The 17,011-nt window shown below is 33.1% G+C and overlaps 1 protein-coding gene across 1 annotated transcript in view; it reads right to left on the reverse strand.

The window, feature by feature from the left end:
• TRDN (triadin) overlaps nucleotides 1-17,011 on the reverse strand; it is a gene marked incomplete at both ends in the record, with an annotated part of 326,113 nt that overhangs the window by 55,092 nt on the left and 254,010 nt on the right. Inside the window, one exon of the mRNA XM_080700116.1 lies at nucleotides 16,220-16,258. Coding sequence (XP_080556242.1) covers nucleotides 16,220-16,258 — 39 coding nt within the window. The remainder of the gene's footprint in view (nucleotides 1-16,219; nucleotides 16,259-17,011) is intronic.

A 17,011-nucleotide genomic window follows, 5' to 3' on the forward strand; every position in this document is an offset into this window, starting at 1 on the left:
TCATACTAGGTACATTTCCTTCAAAGGACATGCAAATCAGTTTCAGATATCACACATTTTCTTTGAAAATATGGGGAAATATAAAGGGCTAAATGTGTTTTATTCCATTACTGACCCACATTTATCATGTTGTAAAGAAAGATGAGTATAAGGAAGCTCAAACATTTTAAATTCAAAACTGGGCTCATGATCTACAATTCCCTTTTCCAGTCATGCCTCCTAAATTGTTAAACAATACAATTTTCTACCTCTATTTCATGCAGGAGTCGAGAAGTCTTCCAAGATTTCTCTCCATACCCTAGCATATCCTATTCACTGCCTAGAATTCTGTTGATTTTATTTCCTAAATGTATCTTATGTATGCCCTCATTCATCTCTTTTCTCCTCAATCTCTGTCTCCATTTTGTCCCCAAATATCTCATATTTATTCTCTTGTTTTCTTTATTGCCCCGTGTGCCCCCCAACCCCACCCTTTACTAAGACTCAGTTCAGCCTCGATCTCTCTCTAGAAGAATTTCTGGCTGCTATGGTTTGAATGTCTCCACTAAAACTCATGTTGAAGTTCAATCTTTATTTTAAGATATTAAGAGGTGAGACTAACTGGGTCCACTAAAAAGTGAGTAATTTTTAAGGCCTTGTCCTCATGAGCAAATTATTCATTCATGAGTTAATGGATGATGGGTTTAATGAGCCATCAAAAGAGAGACTTTGTTATAAAAGCAGGCTCTATCTGTTTTGCCATGTGATATTCTCTGCCATATCATGACCTAGCAGGATGAACCCCACCAGATGCCGGTGTCATGATCTTAGATGTGAAAAATTGTGAGGTCAAGGCCAGGTGTGGTGGCGCACGCTTGTAATCCCTGCATTTGGGAGTTGGAGACAGGAGGATCATGTCAGTTTGAAGCCATCCTTGATGGCTTAAGAGAACCTGTTTCAAAATAAAAATATAAAAATAGGTCTGGGAGTGTACCCTGGAGGTAAAAGGGTTTCCAGGAACCCCAGTACCACCAAAAAAAAAAAAAAAAAAAAAAATTGTGAGGTCAAGCTGGGTGTGGTGGCAAAAGCTTGTAATACCCACACTTGGGAGGCTGAGACAGGAGGATCACACAGGTTCAAAGCCAGCCTCAGCTACTTAGTGAGATCCTGTTTCCAAATAAAAAAATATATATAAATAGTTCTGGGAGGATAGCCTGGAGGTAGAAAGCCTCTGGGTTCCATCCCCAGTACCAGCAAAAATAAATAAATAAGTAAATAAATAAATAAATAAATAAATAAATAAATAAAATTGTGAGGTCAATAAACCTCTTTTCTTTTTAAATTACTTAGCCTTAGGTATATTTTTACAGCAACAGAAAATTTACTAAGACACTGGCCTCCATTAAGAATAGGTTAGAGGTACCTAATCTGTGCTCTCAGTATTGTTTAAATCATCATCCCTATAAATTTTGATTATTTCCCATAATTTTAAATTCTTTACTCATTGTCTTCCCAAAAGTAACTGTGAAATTCAGAGTCACAATTATTATTTGTGTTTTCTTAGCACTTGCACTGTCTCACACCTGTCACCAATGAGCAAGTGACAATGCTTACAAAAACAAAGCTCTGTTCTTTCGAGAATTTCACACAGAGATTGCATTCTCATTAATAGGTACTGCTAAGACATTTGAGAAGGGGTTACAACAAAAGGAGAACTCTTTTAACTTTGTGGCCCTCTGTTGAAATGTATCATTAAAAGAAATCTTAAAGGTCAGGTACTGGTCTAGACAGAGGATAAGGATAGAGGGTTTAGAAAGGAACACATGAGAAGGTTTGAATCTCAGCAGGTATGTCTAAAATATTCATGCATAGTCCTCCAAATCCATTCTTCCTGCCATATTTGCTACTATCCACATATATCTCAGGGCCGGAGCTTGAGAATATTATGTTTGAAAACCAGAGATCTGAGAATAGAAGAAATAGCTAGTGCCTTCCTTCCTTCCTCCCTCCCTCCCTCCCTCCCTCCCCCCCTCTCCCCCCCCTCTCTCCCCCTCTCTCTCTTTCCCCTTCTTTCTTTTTTGAGGGGTCTAGTACATCCAAAGAAGTAGTACATTTTCTTTTGTTAAAATGTTTTGTATTATTGATCACTAAAATTGGGCATCACATAAAGAGAAGGGAAGCTTCCCCATGCCTGTCTGCTTACAAGAGGTATCTGAAATATAATTAAATTATTAAATGCCAACCTTCTTTTAAGTTTGTCACAAGTATGAGATGCTCCATCACAAGCTTGAGAGATACTTTTGTATTATAGAAAAATTATTATACTGATATACTGAATTGGTATTAAAGAATATTTCAGCTAAGAACATGTTTTTAAAATCAGATAATACACGGAGCACTGCAATAGAATGAAAAAAATGTTTATTCAAGAGAAGAAAAAAGATACTGAGAATAACTTTAAATAATTAATGAAACGAGCATAGTTTAAAATAACAAAGAACATTGAACTAAACAATATGTTTACATGGGGAAAAATTGATTGTTGTAAAATTTATAATACTCTGTCAGAGTAACTCACAAATTACCCTGAAAACAGAACCTCTGTGCTAAAGTTGACTTATTAAAAAGCAAGTGTTCTGCCGGGCGTGGTGGCGCATGCTTGTAATCTCCGCACTTGGGAGGCGGAGACAGGAGGATAGCGCAGGTTTGAAGCCAGCCACGCTGGTGTAAGAGATCCTGTTTCAAAAATATAAAATAGGTTTGGGAGTGTAGCCTGGTGGTAGAAGAGCTTCCAGGAACCCCAGTACCACCAAAAAAAAAAAAAAAAAAAAAAAAAGCAAGTGTTCAAAAACTTCTGAGAATCAAGCATGGTGGCACATGCTTGTAATCCCAGTATTTGGAAGGCTGAGACAGGAGGATCACAGATTTTTGCCAGCCTCAGCTACTTACTGAATCCCTCTGCAAATTAGTGAGACCTGTTTCAAAATAAAGTATAAAAAATGGGGTAAGGGGTGTAGTTCAGGGGTAGAATATTCCTAGGTTCCACCCCAAGTGCTGCAAAAACAAAACAAAAACAAACAAAAACCCCACTGAGTTTTTCTTTTAACTTAAAAGAGCCATATCATAAACTTGAATATGGCAAGAAATAAAGCCTTCTCTAATAAATTGCTTTTATCAACCTGATAGATTGAGTTCAAATTTTATTACTATCCCTTCATGAAATAGTTTTTAGATTGAGTTAAAAACTGAAAGAAGGATTTTTAAATTTTTTTCCAAAAAGAGCATTATTTTCTTTTTAAAACCCAAATAAGAAGAAAGGTAGATCAATATATGTGATTACATTAAACTGAAAAGATTCTGTACAGCAAAGGAAACTAAAGAACCTCAAATGAGAGCCAAGAGAATGAGAGATTTTTGCCACAGATTTCTCCGAAAGAGGACTAATATCTAGACTATACAGAGTGAACTCAAGAAACTCATAGCTAAGAAAACAAATAACACAATCAAAACATGGGCAAGTGAACTAAGTAAACACTTCATAAAAGAGAAAATTTGAATGGCCAATATATGTGTGAAAATACGCTCAACATCATTAGCAATCAGAGAGATGCAAATCAAAATTACTCTGAGCTTTCACCTAACCCCAACTAGAAGGACAATCATTCAAAACACAAACAACAACAAATTCTGGCGTGGATGTGGAGAAGTAGGAACTCTAATACATTGTTGGCGGGATTGCAAACTAGTGCAACCACTTTGGAAAACTGTATAGAGGATCCTCAGAAGAATGGGAACTAATTTACCATTTGACCCAGCAATACCACTTCTGGGTATCTACTCCAAAGAATGGAAACCAAACTACCAAACTAATGCATGAATATCTATGTTCATTCCTGCACAATTCACCATCACCAAAATACGGAACCAGCCAAGATGACGAACATAAGATGAATGGATTACAAAATTATGGGATATGTACACAATGTAATTTTACTCAGCTATAAAAATCACAATTATGTCATTTACAGGGAAATGAGATTTGTCAGTCACAAAATATAAGAAATTGGATGTTCTCCCTAATATATGGAAGATAGGGAGAAAATGAGTCATAGGATGAACTCTAAAGAAAGAAGAAACTATAGATGAGCAAATAAGGCAACCTGAGAGAAATGGGAGGGGAGAAGAAAGAAATTCCCTAGTATACATATTATACATTCACAAACATATTAAAGTCAATCATTAAGTCAAACATGAGAAGGAGGGAATGGAGTGGGAACTGGGTAAGGAATAATTGATGTGTGCATGTAGGTCTCTACCATCTTGTACTCCATTAAGATGTAGAACTACAATGCACCAATAAAAAAATATAAAAAAGAATAAAATCATTTGAGAGAAGCCTAAAAACTAAAAACATGACTTTTGATAGAGTCTAAAATACTACTGAAGAAATAATAAGATGAATTAAATGAATAATGACAAGTATTATTTTTTACAGCAGTTAATAAGCAGATTATAGTAACTTTTAATGAGCTAGATTTATTTCTTTTTTTCTTCATAGATGACTTGGATATTTTTCTAGATTTTACAGTGCATGCCTTTTTATGAGATTTTAAAATGGCTGAGGGAAAATTTTATCTATTTAATTTGGCTAAGAAATATTTCTTTGCCTAATCTGTAGATTTATTTAATCAGAAATAAATTTTCTAGACTGCAACACTTGAGTTATAAAATTTGCTTTTATTTTTGTAAGCCAAGTGGCCAATAATTTTCTACTTGTCAGATTGTCAAAGATGTAACAAATTCTTATTCTAGACAGTTATCTCATGTACTTAATAGTATAATTTATAGCTAACATATTAAATGCTTACTTTGTGACTCAAAATATACTAAGTATTTTAAAACTATTTTAACATTTGTAGGAACCTCCATAATGTCACTTAAAAAAGATTATGGGTCCATTTTACCACATAAGGGAACTCATTACCTTTGTTCATTCTAAGACTTTTATCAAGCTCTTACTGTATGCCAAGAACTGTTTTAGGCACAGGAAAGGCATAAAATCAACTAACAAAAATTCTTACCCTAAAGAACATAGAGTTTACTGTTGTGATTTATTAGTAATATTATCTAATTTTTTATTTAGAAATTATTTTAGACTTCTAATTCAATATATCCTAGAACTCCAACTTTTGGGGGGGCTACCTAGTTTTCTAATAGAATTTTTAAGGTTCTAACTTAGAATTGTTTCCCCAATTTTTTCCTTCTAACAGTCACAAATTTTCTGGTTTTATACTTAAGATGAATGTATATAAAAACGGTGTTGTATATACACAATGGCATTTATTCAGCCACAAAGAAGAATGAAATTGTGTCATTTGCAGGAAAATGGATGGAACTTGAAGCCATAATTTTGAGGGAAATCAGTCAGACTCAAAGAGAGAAATGTTCTTCTTTCTTTCATTTAGAGGAATTAGAGGAGAAAATACATTCACAAACATATCAAAGTCAATCACTAAGCCAAACATGAGAAGGAGGAAGGGGGAGGGAATGGGGTATAAATTGGGGAAGAGCTAAATGAGTGATATGTCAATGTATGTCGCCACCATCTTGTAGTCATTAAGATATATGACTACCATGCACTAATAAAATACACTTAAAAAATGCAGAAAGAAGAGCATTAGTGTTGAGTGGAGGATGGAGGAGTATAGAAAGTGATAAGATCAAATTGTGTTTTTATGTATGTGTGAGTATGCCACATGAAACCCACCATTCTGTGTAAGTGAGATGTAGCAATAGAAAATATTGACACACACACACAAATGTTCTGTTTCTGACTGTAAAGTATCATTCAGAATATATTGGCAAGAGAAAAATACACTGCTTTTTAAGGTTATCTTGAAGTAAAAGACCACCACCATTTGTGATAATTATGTCTTTCACACCCTCGGAAATCAGGTTGAGTATGTGAGTAAAGTCATTAAATTACCTAAAGGCTTGTGTCTTTCTATGGCAATGTCTTTCAAAGAATCCAGGTCATCCTAACTATGAAGGTTGTAATGTGGGGATACACTTTATCTTAATGAGTCGGGTTTCTTATCTGTAACTTGAGACAATAATAGAACTTAAATGACAATTTATGATTTTGTAATATGAGATAGGTTTATTACAAATGTGTGTGAATGAGTTCTTTTAGCTAATTGATAAATTGTTCTACCAATATCAGCAATTTTTTAAAAAAAAGTTTTAAGATTTGGCTTAGAAGGCATCCAATAATTTTTTAAAATAACATGGTTATATCACTACAACTTCCTCAATTTATTGTGTTTCTTTGTAAAAAACCTCCTCTGTACATTGCCATTTCAGCATAATCGTGTGTGTGTGTGTGTGTGTGTGTGTGTGTGTGTGTGTGTGTGTGTGATTATGGATTGAACTCAGGAGCATTCGATGTCTTAGCTACAGTTCCAGATTTTATTTATTTATTTTTAATTATTTATTTTTATTTTTGATGGTATTGGGGATGGAACCCTTCTACCTCCAGCCTACACTCCCATACCTATTTTATATTTTTTATTTGAAACAGGGTCTCTTAAGCCAGCGAGGGGCTTCGAACTTGTGCAATCCTCCTGTCTCCGACTCCCAAACTCAGGGATTACAAGCCTGAGCCACCACGCCTGGCTTTACTTTTTAAATTAAAATAATCTCACTAGGTTGCTGAAGGTCTCACTAAGTTTCTGAGGCTGTTTTTGAACCTTGATCCTCCTGTCTCAGACTCCCAAGTACTGGGATTACAGACATGCGCCACCATACCTGGCTTCAGCATAATTTTAACACGTTTTTAGTCTACAAAAAAAATAAGCATCTTTGTCCTGACCCAAGAACTTTTAGTGGAATTTTTTTTCCTCTTATCTATAAAAAAATACAACAAAAATTTAAAATTTTCTTTGAATTTCCTGATTTTACTGCATATGTTAACATATCTTAATTTTTCTATTTACAACCCAGTTTGAACACTGTTTCCAGTCTTCTCTATTTAGTTTTTCCCCCTTATTATATGTTGTCACTAATTAACAACAACAATAAAAATCTACTAGTTTTGTTATACCGCTTCAACAAGTTTTTGAAGGAAATGAATGTAAGTTATTATTTCTCACAGTGAATGAGGCTGAACCCTGTTATTATACTACAAAATATAGCACAGTGGAATAACTGAGAAACATTAGGTGAAATAAAATACAGCTTGTTTCTTTTGGTTTTTGAAGTTTGTCTTAAAAAACATATTGGTACATTGTAATTATACATCACAATGAGGTCTAGAATGATAGGAATCTTCACACACACAACACTTGGGGAATTTCCTTCTGGATCCCACACACTCCCTCCCCTTCTTTACAGAAGTCATTAAGATTGATATTGATGATTTTGTATATGTACATAGTATTATTTAAAATATTATGTCTCTATCCCCCATCCTCCCTCCCCTAAACCACCGCATAGTTCCACTGGAATCTGAAATTTCTTTGCTAGCCAATTTCTCTCTACCTTCCATGTATGAGACAAAACATACTACTATTCGCCGAGACTGGCTAACCTCACTTAGCATAATATTCTCAAGTTCCACCCATTTTTTTCTGCAAATGACATAATTTTCTTCTTTATAGCTGGATAAAAGTTCACTGTGTGTATATACAGTTTTATGACCTATTCATATGTTGAAGGACACCTAGGCCGGTTGTGAATTGTTTTACTGAACTTCTCTAATGGGCTCAAATATATTATGAATTGTTAACAGTTTTATCCAAAATCATTTAAACTCAAAATTTTTTTCATGTACCAATAATTAAAATTAGTCTTTCATGAAATACACTCAGTGAAATTAAGTGCAAGACACAGCTTTACTAATTCTAAAAAATAGCCTTTTATCCTTTCTAACCCTGTAAAATTGAAAAGGCAGTTGCTGTTCTAGCTGTTTGATGATTTAGGAAACATTTATACCACAAGTTCTCTACTAGGACTTTCTCCTTTCTCTTTTCATTTTGGCATGGGATTTTTCTAACTAAAAGTCCTTTCTTTTCCCTTATTGAGACTAGATTTTGGAATATTAGCACTGTATATAAAATATACAATGTTTTCTCAATACCTTCTGGTGTTGATTCCTGACATCCAATGATGTAATCTATGTGTTAAACTATAGCAAGGTGCAGTGTTACATGCCTATAATCTCAGTACTTGGGAGAGTGAGACAGGAAGATTTCAGGTTCATGGCCAGCCTCTGCAACTTAGTGAGACCGTCTTTAACTTGGTGAGACCATAAAAAAAAAAATGGTCTGGTGATAAAGCTCTGAGGTAGAATGCCCCTGGGTTCAATACTCAAATTTCCATCCTACACACACACACACACACACACACACACACACACACACACAATTTTTACACTGTAATAATTTGCTTTCTCCTCATTCAACTCCACTGAAACTTAATTAATTACTCCCACTTACACATCCCAATGGAAGCTTTTCAGTCATCTTTCTGTCAGTTTATTTTACATTTAGCATTTGACAGCTCCCTTTTTAAAATTTCTTCTCTAGTTTTTGGCACAATATTCCTGACTTCTAACAATATCTGGTATGCACCTTTCTTCCTTCTTTCCTCCCTTCCTTCCTTCCTTTCCTTCCTTCCTTCTTTCTTTTTCCTTTCCTTCTTTCTTTTTCTTCCTTCTTTTTTCTTTCATTTGTTATGTTTTAAAACTATTCCAAGGTAATCTCCTCTGTCTACTCCTTAAGTAGTAATGTCCTTCATGATTTACTTCCTCGGTCCTTGGTTCTTCTCCCTCTTCACATGCTCCATGGAAGATGTCAAAACTGCTCATCATTTTATCTGGCATATATGTGCTGTTATCTTCCAAATCTATAGCTCTGCTGTCTCCCTATTTGTATGATAAACATATTTGCATACATATCTCACAGTTACCTATAATTCAACATATCTCTCTATCCCAGATTATGAACTTTTTATGAAAACAGAAACTTCATATCATTTTAATCTATTTTCATGCCATATCACTTAATATGTAGTAGCTAATTAAAATGTGTAGAATAATATATCAAAATTTGCATAATCAATACATCATGCTTTTAAAAAATCTACAATTTTTTTAGAAATTCATATTACAGAAAATGACATTGTTATCCCCATACTATTCCAAGACAGAAACCTAGAAGATATCTTGTATCGTTTTCTCCCATTTTACTCTATATTCCAAATTATGAGAAGACATATCTCTAGCTGTTCTTCTTTCCTATTCTACTAATGTACTATAAAGATCTTCTAATGTCCCCAAGAGTCAGTGTAATAGTTTCATTGCTCAGAAACCAATTTTACTATAACTATCAATACCTTGTTTATTTCCAATCACTATTTTTAGTAGGAATGAGTAATTTGGAAATCAAATTTTAACTTACATCTTATTCTTATTAAAATAATTTAAGTATTCCCAGTTTCCTTTAGGAAAGATGACAAACCCCTTACTAGGGAAGTGTGGCTTTCTGTTGCTGTCACTCGATTTAAAAATCAAATTTTAATTTGTATCTTATTCTCTTTAAAATAATTTAAGTACTCCCAGTTTCCTTTAGGAAAGATGACAGAGCTCCTGCTAGAAAAGCATGGCTTTCTGTTGCTGTCCCTTACCAGCCTTGCCTACTCCCATCTTCTCCGTTGTATTCCATGTCCAGTGATGCTGAAATCCACTTGGTTCATAGTGTTCCTCCTTGTTTCCCACCACATGGTTTGTGTGAATCTTTCTGGAATGTCCTACTAGGCTTTCTTCATTTTGTTAATCTTTACCTACCCTTTGAAACAAATCCTGTATCTTCTACTTTGAACATATTGTTCCTGAACATCAATGCTAGACATACTGAAATACATTTCCTCTGTGTTTACAAGAAACTCACTTTTTGCATGCCTTTTGCTTATTTTGCTTATTTGATTTTATTTAGTTCACCAATTCCATTGCTAGTATCTGCTTATGTAATGGTCTTTGATACATTTCTTGAAAGTATTCCACTTTATATCTTTAAAACTTAGCAAAGTATATAGTATTCAATCCTTTTTGTAGTATCACTATGGTAACTTTTAAATAGACATTTTAATGTGATTATTATAACTAATGAAAGATATAAATTGAATGGAATAATCAATTCAGAGTTTCATAAGTGATAGGAACAAAAAATAGTCTGGTGACTAATAGGTGCCAATGCATACTATTTTTCCGTAACTAATTCATTTACCCATTGTATGAAGTTTTCTAACTAGTTGATAAAATATAATGACAGCTCACCCTTGAGGTATTTGCTCTTCTAGCTAAGTACAAATTAATTTATTGCTGATGAACTCAGGTGAGTCCAGTGTCCTTTTGCATATGCTGCATTAGCAAAAACATTGACTGTTTTCTTCATATTTAGGATGACCAAAATCCAGAATGAGATGGTGCGCAGAAAATGCAAACCAGTGAGTACTCAGAAAATGTAAGGCCCTTACTGATAGTTAGAAATCAATTATACAGTACCTTAGATCAATGTGTGTCTTTTACGCATCATTATAGACATTATATGACAATAAGCCTATAGATTAGCATGAGACATATTGTCAGCAGATGTCTTTTTAAAAATCTGAGACTTAGAAGTTAAGTGACTTGATGTAAGTCACTCTCCTATCTGTTGTACCAGATTTCCCTCTACACCAACCTGCTTCCAATGGTCTTTCACACACCAAAAACAACAACAACAACAACAACAACAACAAGAAATGCTTTACATGCACTATATTATAAAGACAAGACACATATAAAATAGATTATGTTTATTAAAATAATAACTAATTTTCCTTTCCATAAGAACAATATTATTGAATTGTTGTGTTTATGGTGATTTTTCTTGAAATTCTAAGTGATTTTTATGCCTTAAAAATTAGAGAAATCACAGCTAATAGCAGAGATAATATGGAAACTTAGACAAATAGTTGGAAGAAGCAAATGCAACATACATGGTTGCCACATGATATACTAGAAGAAAACATGTGAAAACAGGCCAAGGCCAAAGAACTCATAAGCTTATAGCTAAATAATAAAAGAAGAATCCTTTATAAGATCAGAAGGTGAATAGTATGCTTTCATTATGAACCTGAGAGAAAGATGAAAGTTTAAAAGACATTGAATAGGCAATAATCTATTGTCTCTGTGGGATTGTTGTGGTCGTGGTTGACACAAATAGAAACTATAAGAAATATGTGGGGGCCACTATGATGTAGTGGCAAGGGACAATGATTACATAACACTGTAGAATAATGGGGTAATGAAATCTGTTCCCTGCAGATATACCTTTAGTAAAGAGAATAGGTGGGTTGTGGATCATTAAACAGGAAATGGAAGCAAAATAGTTAAGAAGTTCATATATTTATTCAAAAGACATTATGAGAACCAGAGTTTTATGAGGAAAGAAAGAGATAAAGGAAATTTGGGAGATATCTTGAGGGAATCTTGGTATCTACTTAGATGTAGAGTTCTGAGAGAGAAGGAGGTAGAAATGACTAAGAAGCTAAAGTCATTGTAAATGAGCAGTGAGTCAAAAGTGCCCTTTATAGAGATAAGGAACAAAATAAAAAGACAATAAGAGACATGTTGAATTCAATTTTCAACAAAGTAAAGTGCATACAGAATATTATATAGATATAAAACTTGAGTCTATATGAAAAATGTAATATTTAATTTTAAAAATTATTGCTTTTTAGCTATGCAAGTTCTTTTTTGTTAAAAAAAAAAAGCATGTGCCACCATGCCTGGCTTGGGATTTTACTTTTTTTTTTTTTAGGGGTGAGCCCATAACTTAATATTAACTATTTTAGTAAATTTAAAGCATACACTGCAATGTTTTTAAAATGATAGTCAATGTCTATGTTCTGACTGCAATAACAAAATATCATAGACTGATAAGAACAGATATGTTGGGGAGGACGTGAATAAATAGGAACTCTTTTACACTATTGGTGGTTGTGCAAACTAGTTCAGCTGCTATGGAAATCAGTATGGAGATTCCTTAGAAAACTGCAAATAGATCTTTATAATATTGCTACTTATAATTAAGATCTATTTTTTCTGAAAAATAACACTTGCCTATCCTCTAATAACCTAATAAAATGTACATCATTCTTGCATTCATTTTATCAAGGGATTAAAAATTAGCACCTAAATCATATGCTATTTTAAAAATAAATTATCATAACATTCATTCAATATTTAAAAGCATAGTCATCACCTTTGCTTGTTTTATCTTTTAAACACTTTTGGATTTTATTGTTTAATTTTGTCAAAGAAAACATTTTTTTCCTGAGAATTATGAAGTGTCAAATAGTTGCTGATATTGCCTAGGGAGCACCGTAGCAAGCAAAAAGAAATTCATCCCCGGGATTCTGTAATGAACATATTATTGATCACCTTCATAAAAGTTTAAGGAAAAAGATCCCCAAACAGTAGACTCCTCAAATACACTCAGCTCTTATGTAATCTGGCCTTTCATTATTTCCTCAAAACTCAGGGGAAATTTTTTATTCTCTTTAATTAAACTAATTTCCTCCACTTCAGGTCTGTGTCTCAACACTTCTTATATCTGGGACAGTTCTCTCCTAATTAATATCTCCCTCAATGGATTTCTTTCTTCTGTTTTTTCTATAATCCTACATTGTATCATAAACATGAAAATAACAAAAATATTGCATTAATTCTATGTGCTGGAATATCACTTTTTTGCCTACATTTGAAAAAAGCAACAACCTGATATCAAAGTTCATGTTCTGCCTTCACTTATTCTGGATAAATTTCCTTCTTACTTTTTATACACTGGTTTCTGCTTCCATCACACTAAGGAATATGTTCTTCCATCAGGCACAGAGTGACAGCTTAATTTGTCAAATGCAGCTTTTTTCGGTCATCATGACTCTTTGCCTTTCTGCAAGAGACATGGTACTCACTGCTGATGTTTCCACTTCTTCCTGGAAGTGTCTGCTTTGGGATGCTGGGACACAGTATGGTCTCCTCTGCTTGCTACAGCACTTTCCTTCACTCTGCCAGTTTCTTTACTTCTCCAATAATCTGCCTTTGGTCTGCATCTATTTTCTCTACACACTAATTTTCTTGAAGAACTTTTTCTCTTATTCTAAACTTAGGGTTACACTCTGAGGATTCAAGGCGATCATTCCTAATTTTCACATGTCTATAGATTGTCTCTATGTGGATTCCACTCCCCCCACTAACATCCAATTCACATGTGTAACTTCCACATCCAATCACCTTCTTCAACCACTGGAACAGGTGTTATATGTGAAGTTAATATCACTGATGTCATGAGGACCTATTCTCTTACTGTGCAACAGCTTGACAAATACAAAAACAGTGATAGTGCAATGCAGACAACTGTGTATTTAAAGCATATGTATATCTATGCCTAATGAATATACTTTAGAGTGTCATTAGCATAATTCAATGGGCTTTAAGCTGAAATGATTTTTAAAAAACAGTAAATCATTCTACACTGAACATTAGCGAGGAATATAAATAATTTTGAAAGTAAATTAAGTTAATTAATTTAAAAATATTCTAAAGTTGAACCAGGTGTGGTGGTGCATACTTGTAATCCCAGCATTTGGGAGGCTGAGACAGGAGGATCATGGTTCATGGACAGTCTCAGCTACTTAGTGAGGCCCTTTGCAACTCAGTGAGACCCTGTTTCAAAATAAAGAATAAAAACTAGAACTGGGGGTAGCTAGGGAGTAGAATGCTTCTGGGTTCCAACCCCAGGACTGCAAATATATATATGTGTGTGTGTGTGTGTGTGTGTGTGTGTGTGTGTGTGTGTACGTATATGTGTATATATGTATGTATATATGTATATATACTTATATGTGTATATATGTATATATACATACATATATATTTCAAAGTCAGTGTTTATTCTTAATACCACCTTTATATTTTTCCAACATTGACTTTATAATACTGAGATTATTATTAAAGGATTTTGGTTTAAATCCCTGGTTCTAATTTTCCTCTGTTGGATTTCCCTCCACATGCCATCATGACAAATGATCTCTTTTCGTCTCATTCATGATTTCAAGAATCAAAATTTAACGTTTACCTCCTGAGCCTCTGGCACGCTTCCATTGCATATTCACCATAGTCCCTGGAGTCCCCTTTCATGCTTGGTCTTCTCTGCTTTCTATTAATGCTACACTCATCCCTGCCTCTGAATTTGCTTCTACCATTTATTAAAGCTGAGCAAAGTGGGAAGCATCACTTCTATTTTACATAACAACTGCGTAAGGTGAATATGAGGACCTTCATTCAAAAGATCAGGCAACTGAATTTCAGAAACTAAGTAATTTAAGTCACACTTCTAACAAGTGGCAAAGAAAGTCAAATTCATATCCTTTCTATGTAACACCAACACTGTCTCCTACATTACTTATAGTCATCTACTGTCTTCTTTATAATCATCTACCTGTTTCCATTCTTTATACTTATCTACCTGCTCTGATATGTTCCTAATATTAGCTAAAGTGCTTCATCAACATGAAACTTTCACTGATCGCAACACATTACAGGAGTGTCTCCTCCCTCAAGCCTCCCAGGGCACTCGAGTAATACAATTGTCTTGTGTCATCTTTAAATAGTTGACACCAATGTCCTTAATCATACCTTTTTGGAATGGAAACATGTTTTATCGTGTGCTTTTAAATTTTGTATCATTGAGCATAGTTCTAGATATAAGATGTTGATATTAGAATAATACATGCTTTCTATAAATTGTTGATTGCTAAATTTTATTAAAATGTCATTAATACCAATTTTTCTTTCCTCATAGAAAGCTAAAAATAAATGTCACATGAACATAGTCATAAATACTTAATGTAATTTAATAATAGGTGATTTATAGTGCCTATGTTACTTTTATATACCAAAAGAAAAATAAAGTTTGAGATGTAATCTTATGCTTCCCCAAATTGGCATAACATAATGTAGCAATTATTTGATTAGTAAGCTTTCTCTGCCACAAGTAAGAGAGTTAACAGAGTAGTTTTATACACAATTTTTCCTTTGTAAAAATGCATCTGAATTTTAGTAATTACTTTTGGTATAAAATATATATATTTAATTCTGTAATGTATTTCCCTCACAATTTATAGTTGTTATTTTTATTCATCTAGCAGAGAATGTGTTGAGATTATATAAAATCAGTTAAAATAATTATGTTCACTCACTAAAAATAAGGAAATTACTTAGACTATTTTCATTTTGTTAGTTCTTTTAATAAAGGTGAGATTAATAATTCACATTAATATTAAAAGTATAGATAGAAGGGTGAATTACCTTTAATAACTACTTAAATACAGATAAATATCTGTGCAAATGAGAATATGCAAATGTTTTAAGGACAACAGTAGGAAGCTCCATGTTTAAGAGATGTGGAAACAGATATAATATTTTCCATAGATAGATAGATAAATTTCTTAATATAAAGTACTTGGAATTCAGTTATCCCTATGTAGATTGTGCTTTACTGGCATTTCTCTAGATTTATGATCTTGTTTTCTGTATTTTTCCCTATTCTAATCATGTTTTTCAAACTTTATCCAGAGCCCTGAGTGTACAGTTAAACTCTTGACTTCCTCTTTTGCAAAATCTGTGTTTATGAAGTCTACTTCAAATGTATTCTGTTGTTCAAATTAACAGATAATAAGGCAATGGATATTTGAATACTTAGTTAATAGAAAAGAATATAATTGACTCTATTAGGTTAAATTACATAAAACTACTCTTTTGAGACTTTAGAATTGATAGGCATAGGTACATAAGGCTCAACTAACCATAAAAATAAGTTTTTGACATTTGTCATGCTCTGGTTGGAGACCAGGAGATTCAAATTACTTCCTTAGCAATTTAGAAGAGTATGTAATTTTCCAGTAAATAAATAAAGAGTAGTATGTGTTAATGACTCTAGTGCTTTAATGAACTCATTCAAAAACTGCTACCAGAAAGCATGTAGTCTACTTTAATTGTAGCATACATTTAATTTTATTGCTTATAACCTTTAAAACAAATGGGAACGTTGCCCTGGTATTTTTCCCCCAATGTTTTGTTTGTCTCAAAGTGGTCTTATTCATATCAAAAGACAATTATTTATATGTAAGCCCTTACCTGATTTGGAGATCTTTTCATCTTTTTTAATTTCAGGTACTGGAACAAAACACATACAGATACAAGTTAAAACAAAAGAAAAATAAAACTAAACAAATCAGTACTAAGTAGAGTACTGCTAGGCTTTTCTTAATTTCAACTAGAGTTGTACACTTTAATCAATATATTAATGGAACTAATACTTTGGTGAACTATAAAGTAATGTAAGCAAAATTAGTTTGATTTTAAAATCTAGTTTGCAAAGAAGTTTTATAAAACCCAGCCTTGTTTGATTCATAAGAGTTTCCAAGTATTTTAGATAAGAAAATTAATAAACACTGTTCTGAAAAGAGTATCGTAATATTTTTCTAATTTAAGCAATTTTCTGTTTTGACTACCATATATACATTTAATTCATGGAGCTCCACCTGGTGGTTAACTTAATAGTTTTAAAATTATATATTTCTATTTTATTAGTACTTCTATTATTACTATGTTTATGATGTTAATTAAATTGTCTTAAATTCAGTTTAATAACAAGCAAACATTAGAATAAATTATCTTCTTTTATTATTACCATAAGCTAAAGACTTTTGTTTTTAAAGTTTATGACTTAATATCAGTATGAAAAGTAGTATTGTTTTAAATATAGTTTTTACAACTATCTAAGTAACATTCATACAACTCAGTTTATTCATTTATTGAACTAACTTTCCAGAGGCATACGGTTCTATATACATTTGGAACACTATCTCCATTTGACTAATGGAAGGGTTCTGGAAATTATAGTTGTCCCCCTCCAAACAGTGAAAA

Source organism: Muscardinus avellanarius (assembly GCF_963383645.1).
Source record: "Muscardinus avellanarius genome assembly, chromosome: 8".
Lineage (NCBI taxonomy): Eukaryota > Metazoa > Chordata > Mammalia > Rodentia > Gliridae > Muscardinus > Muscardinus avellanarius.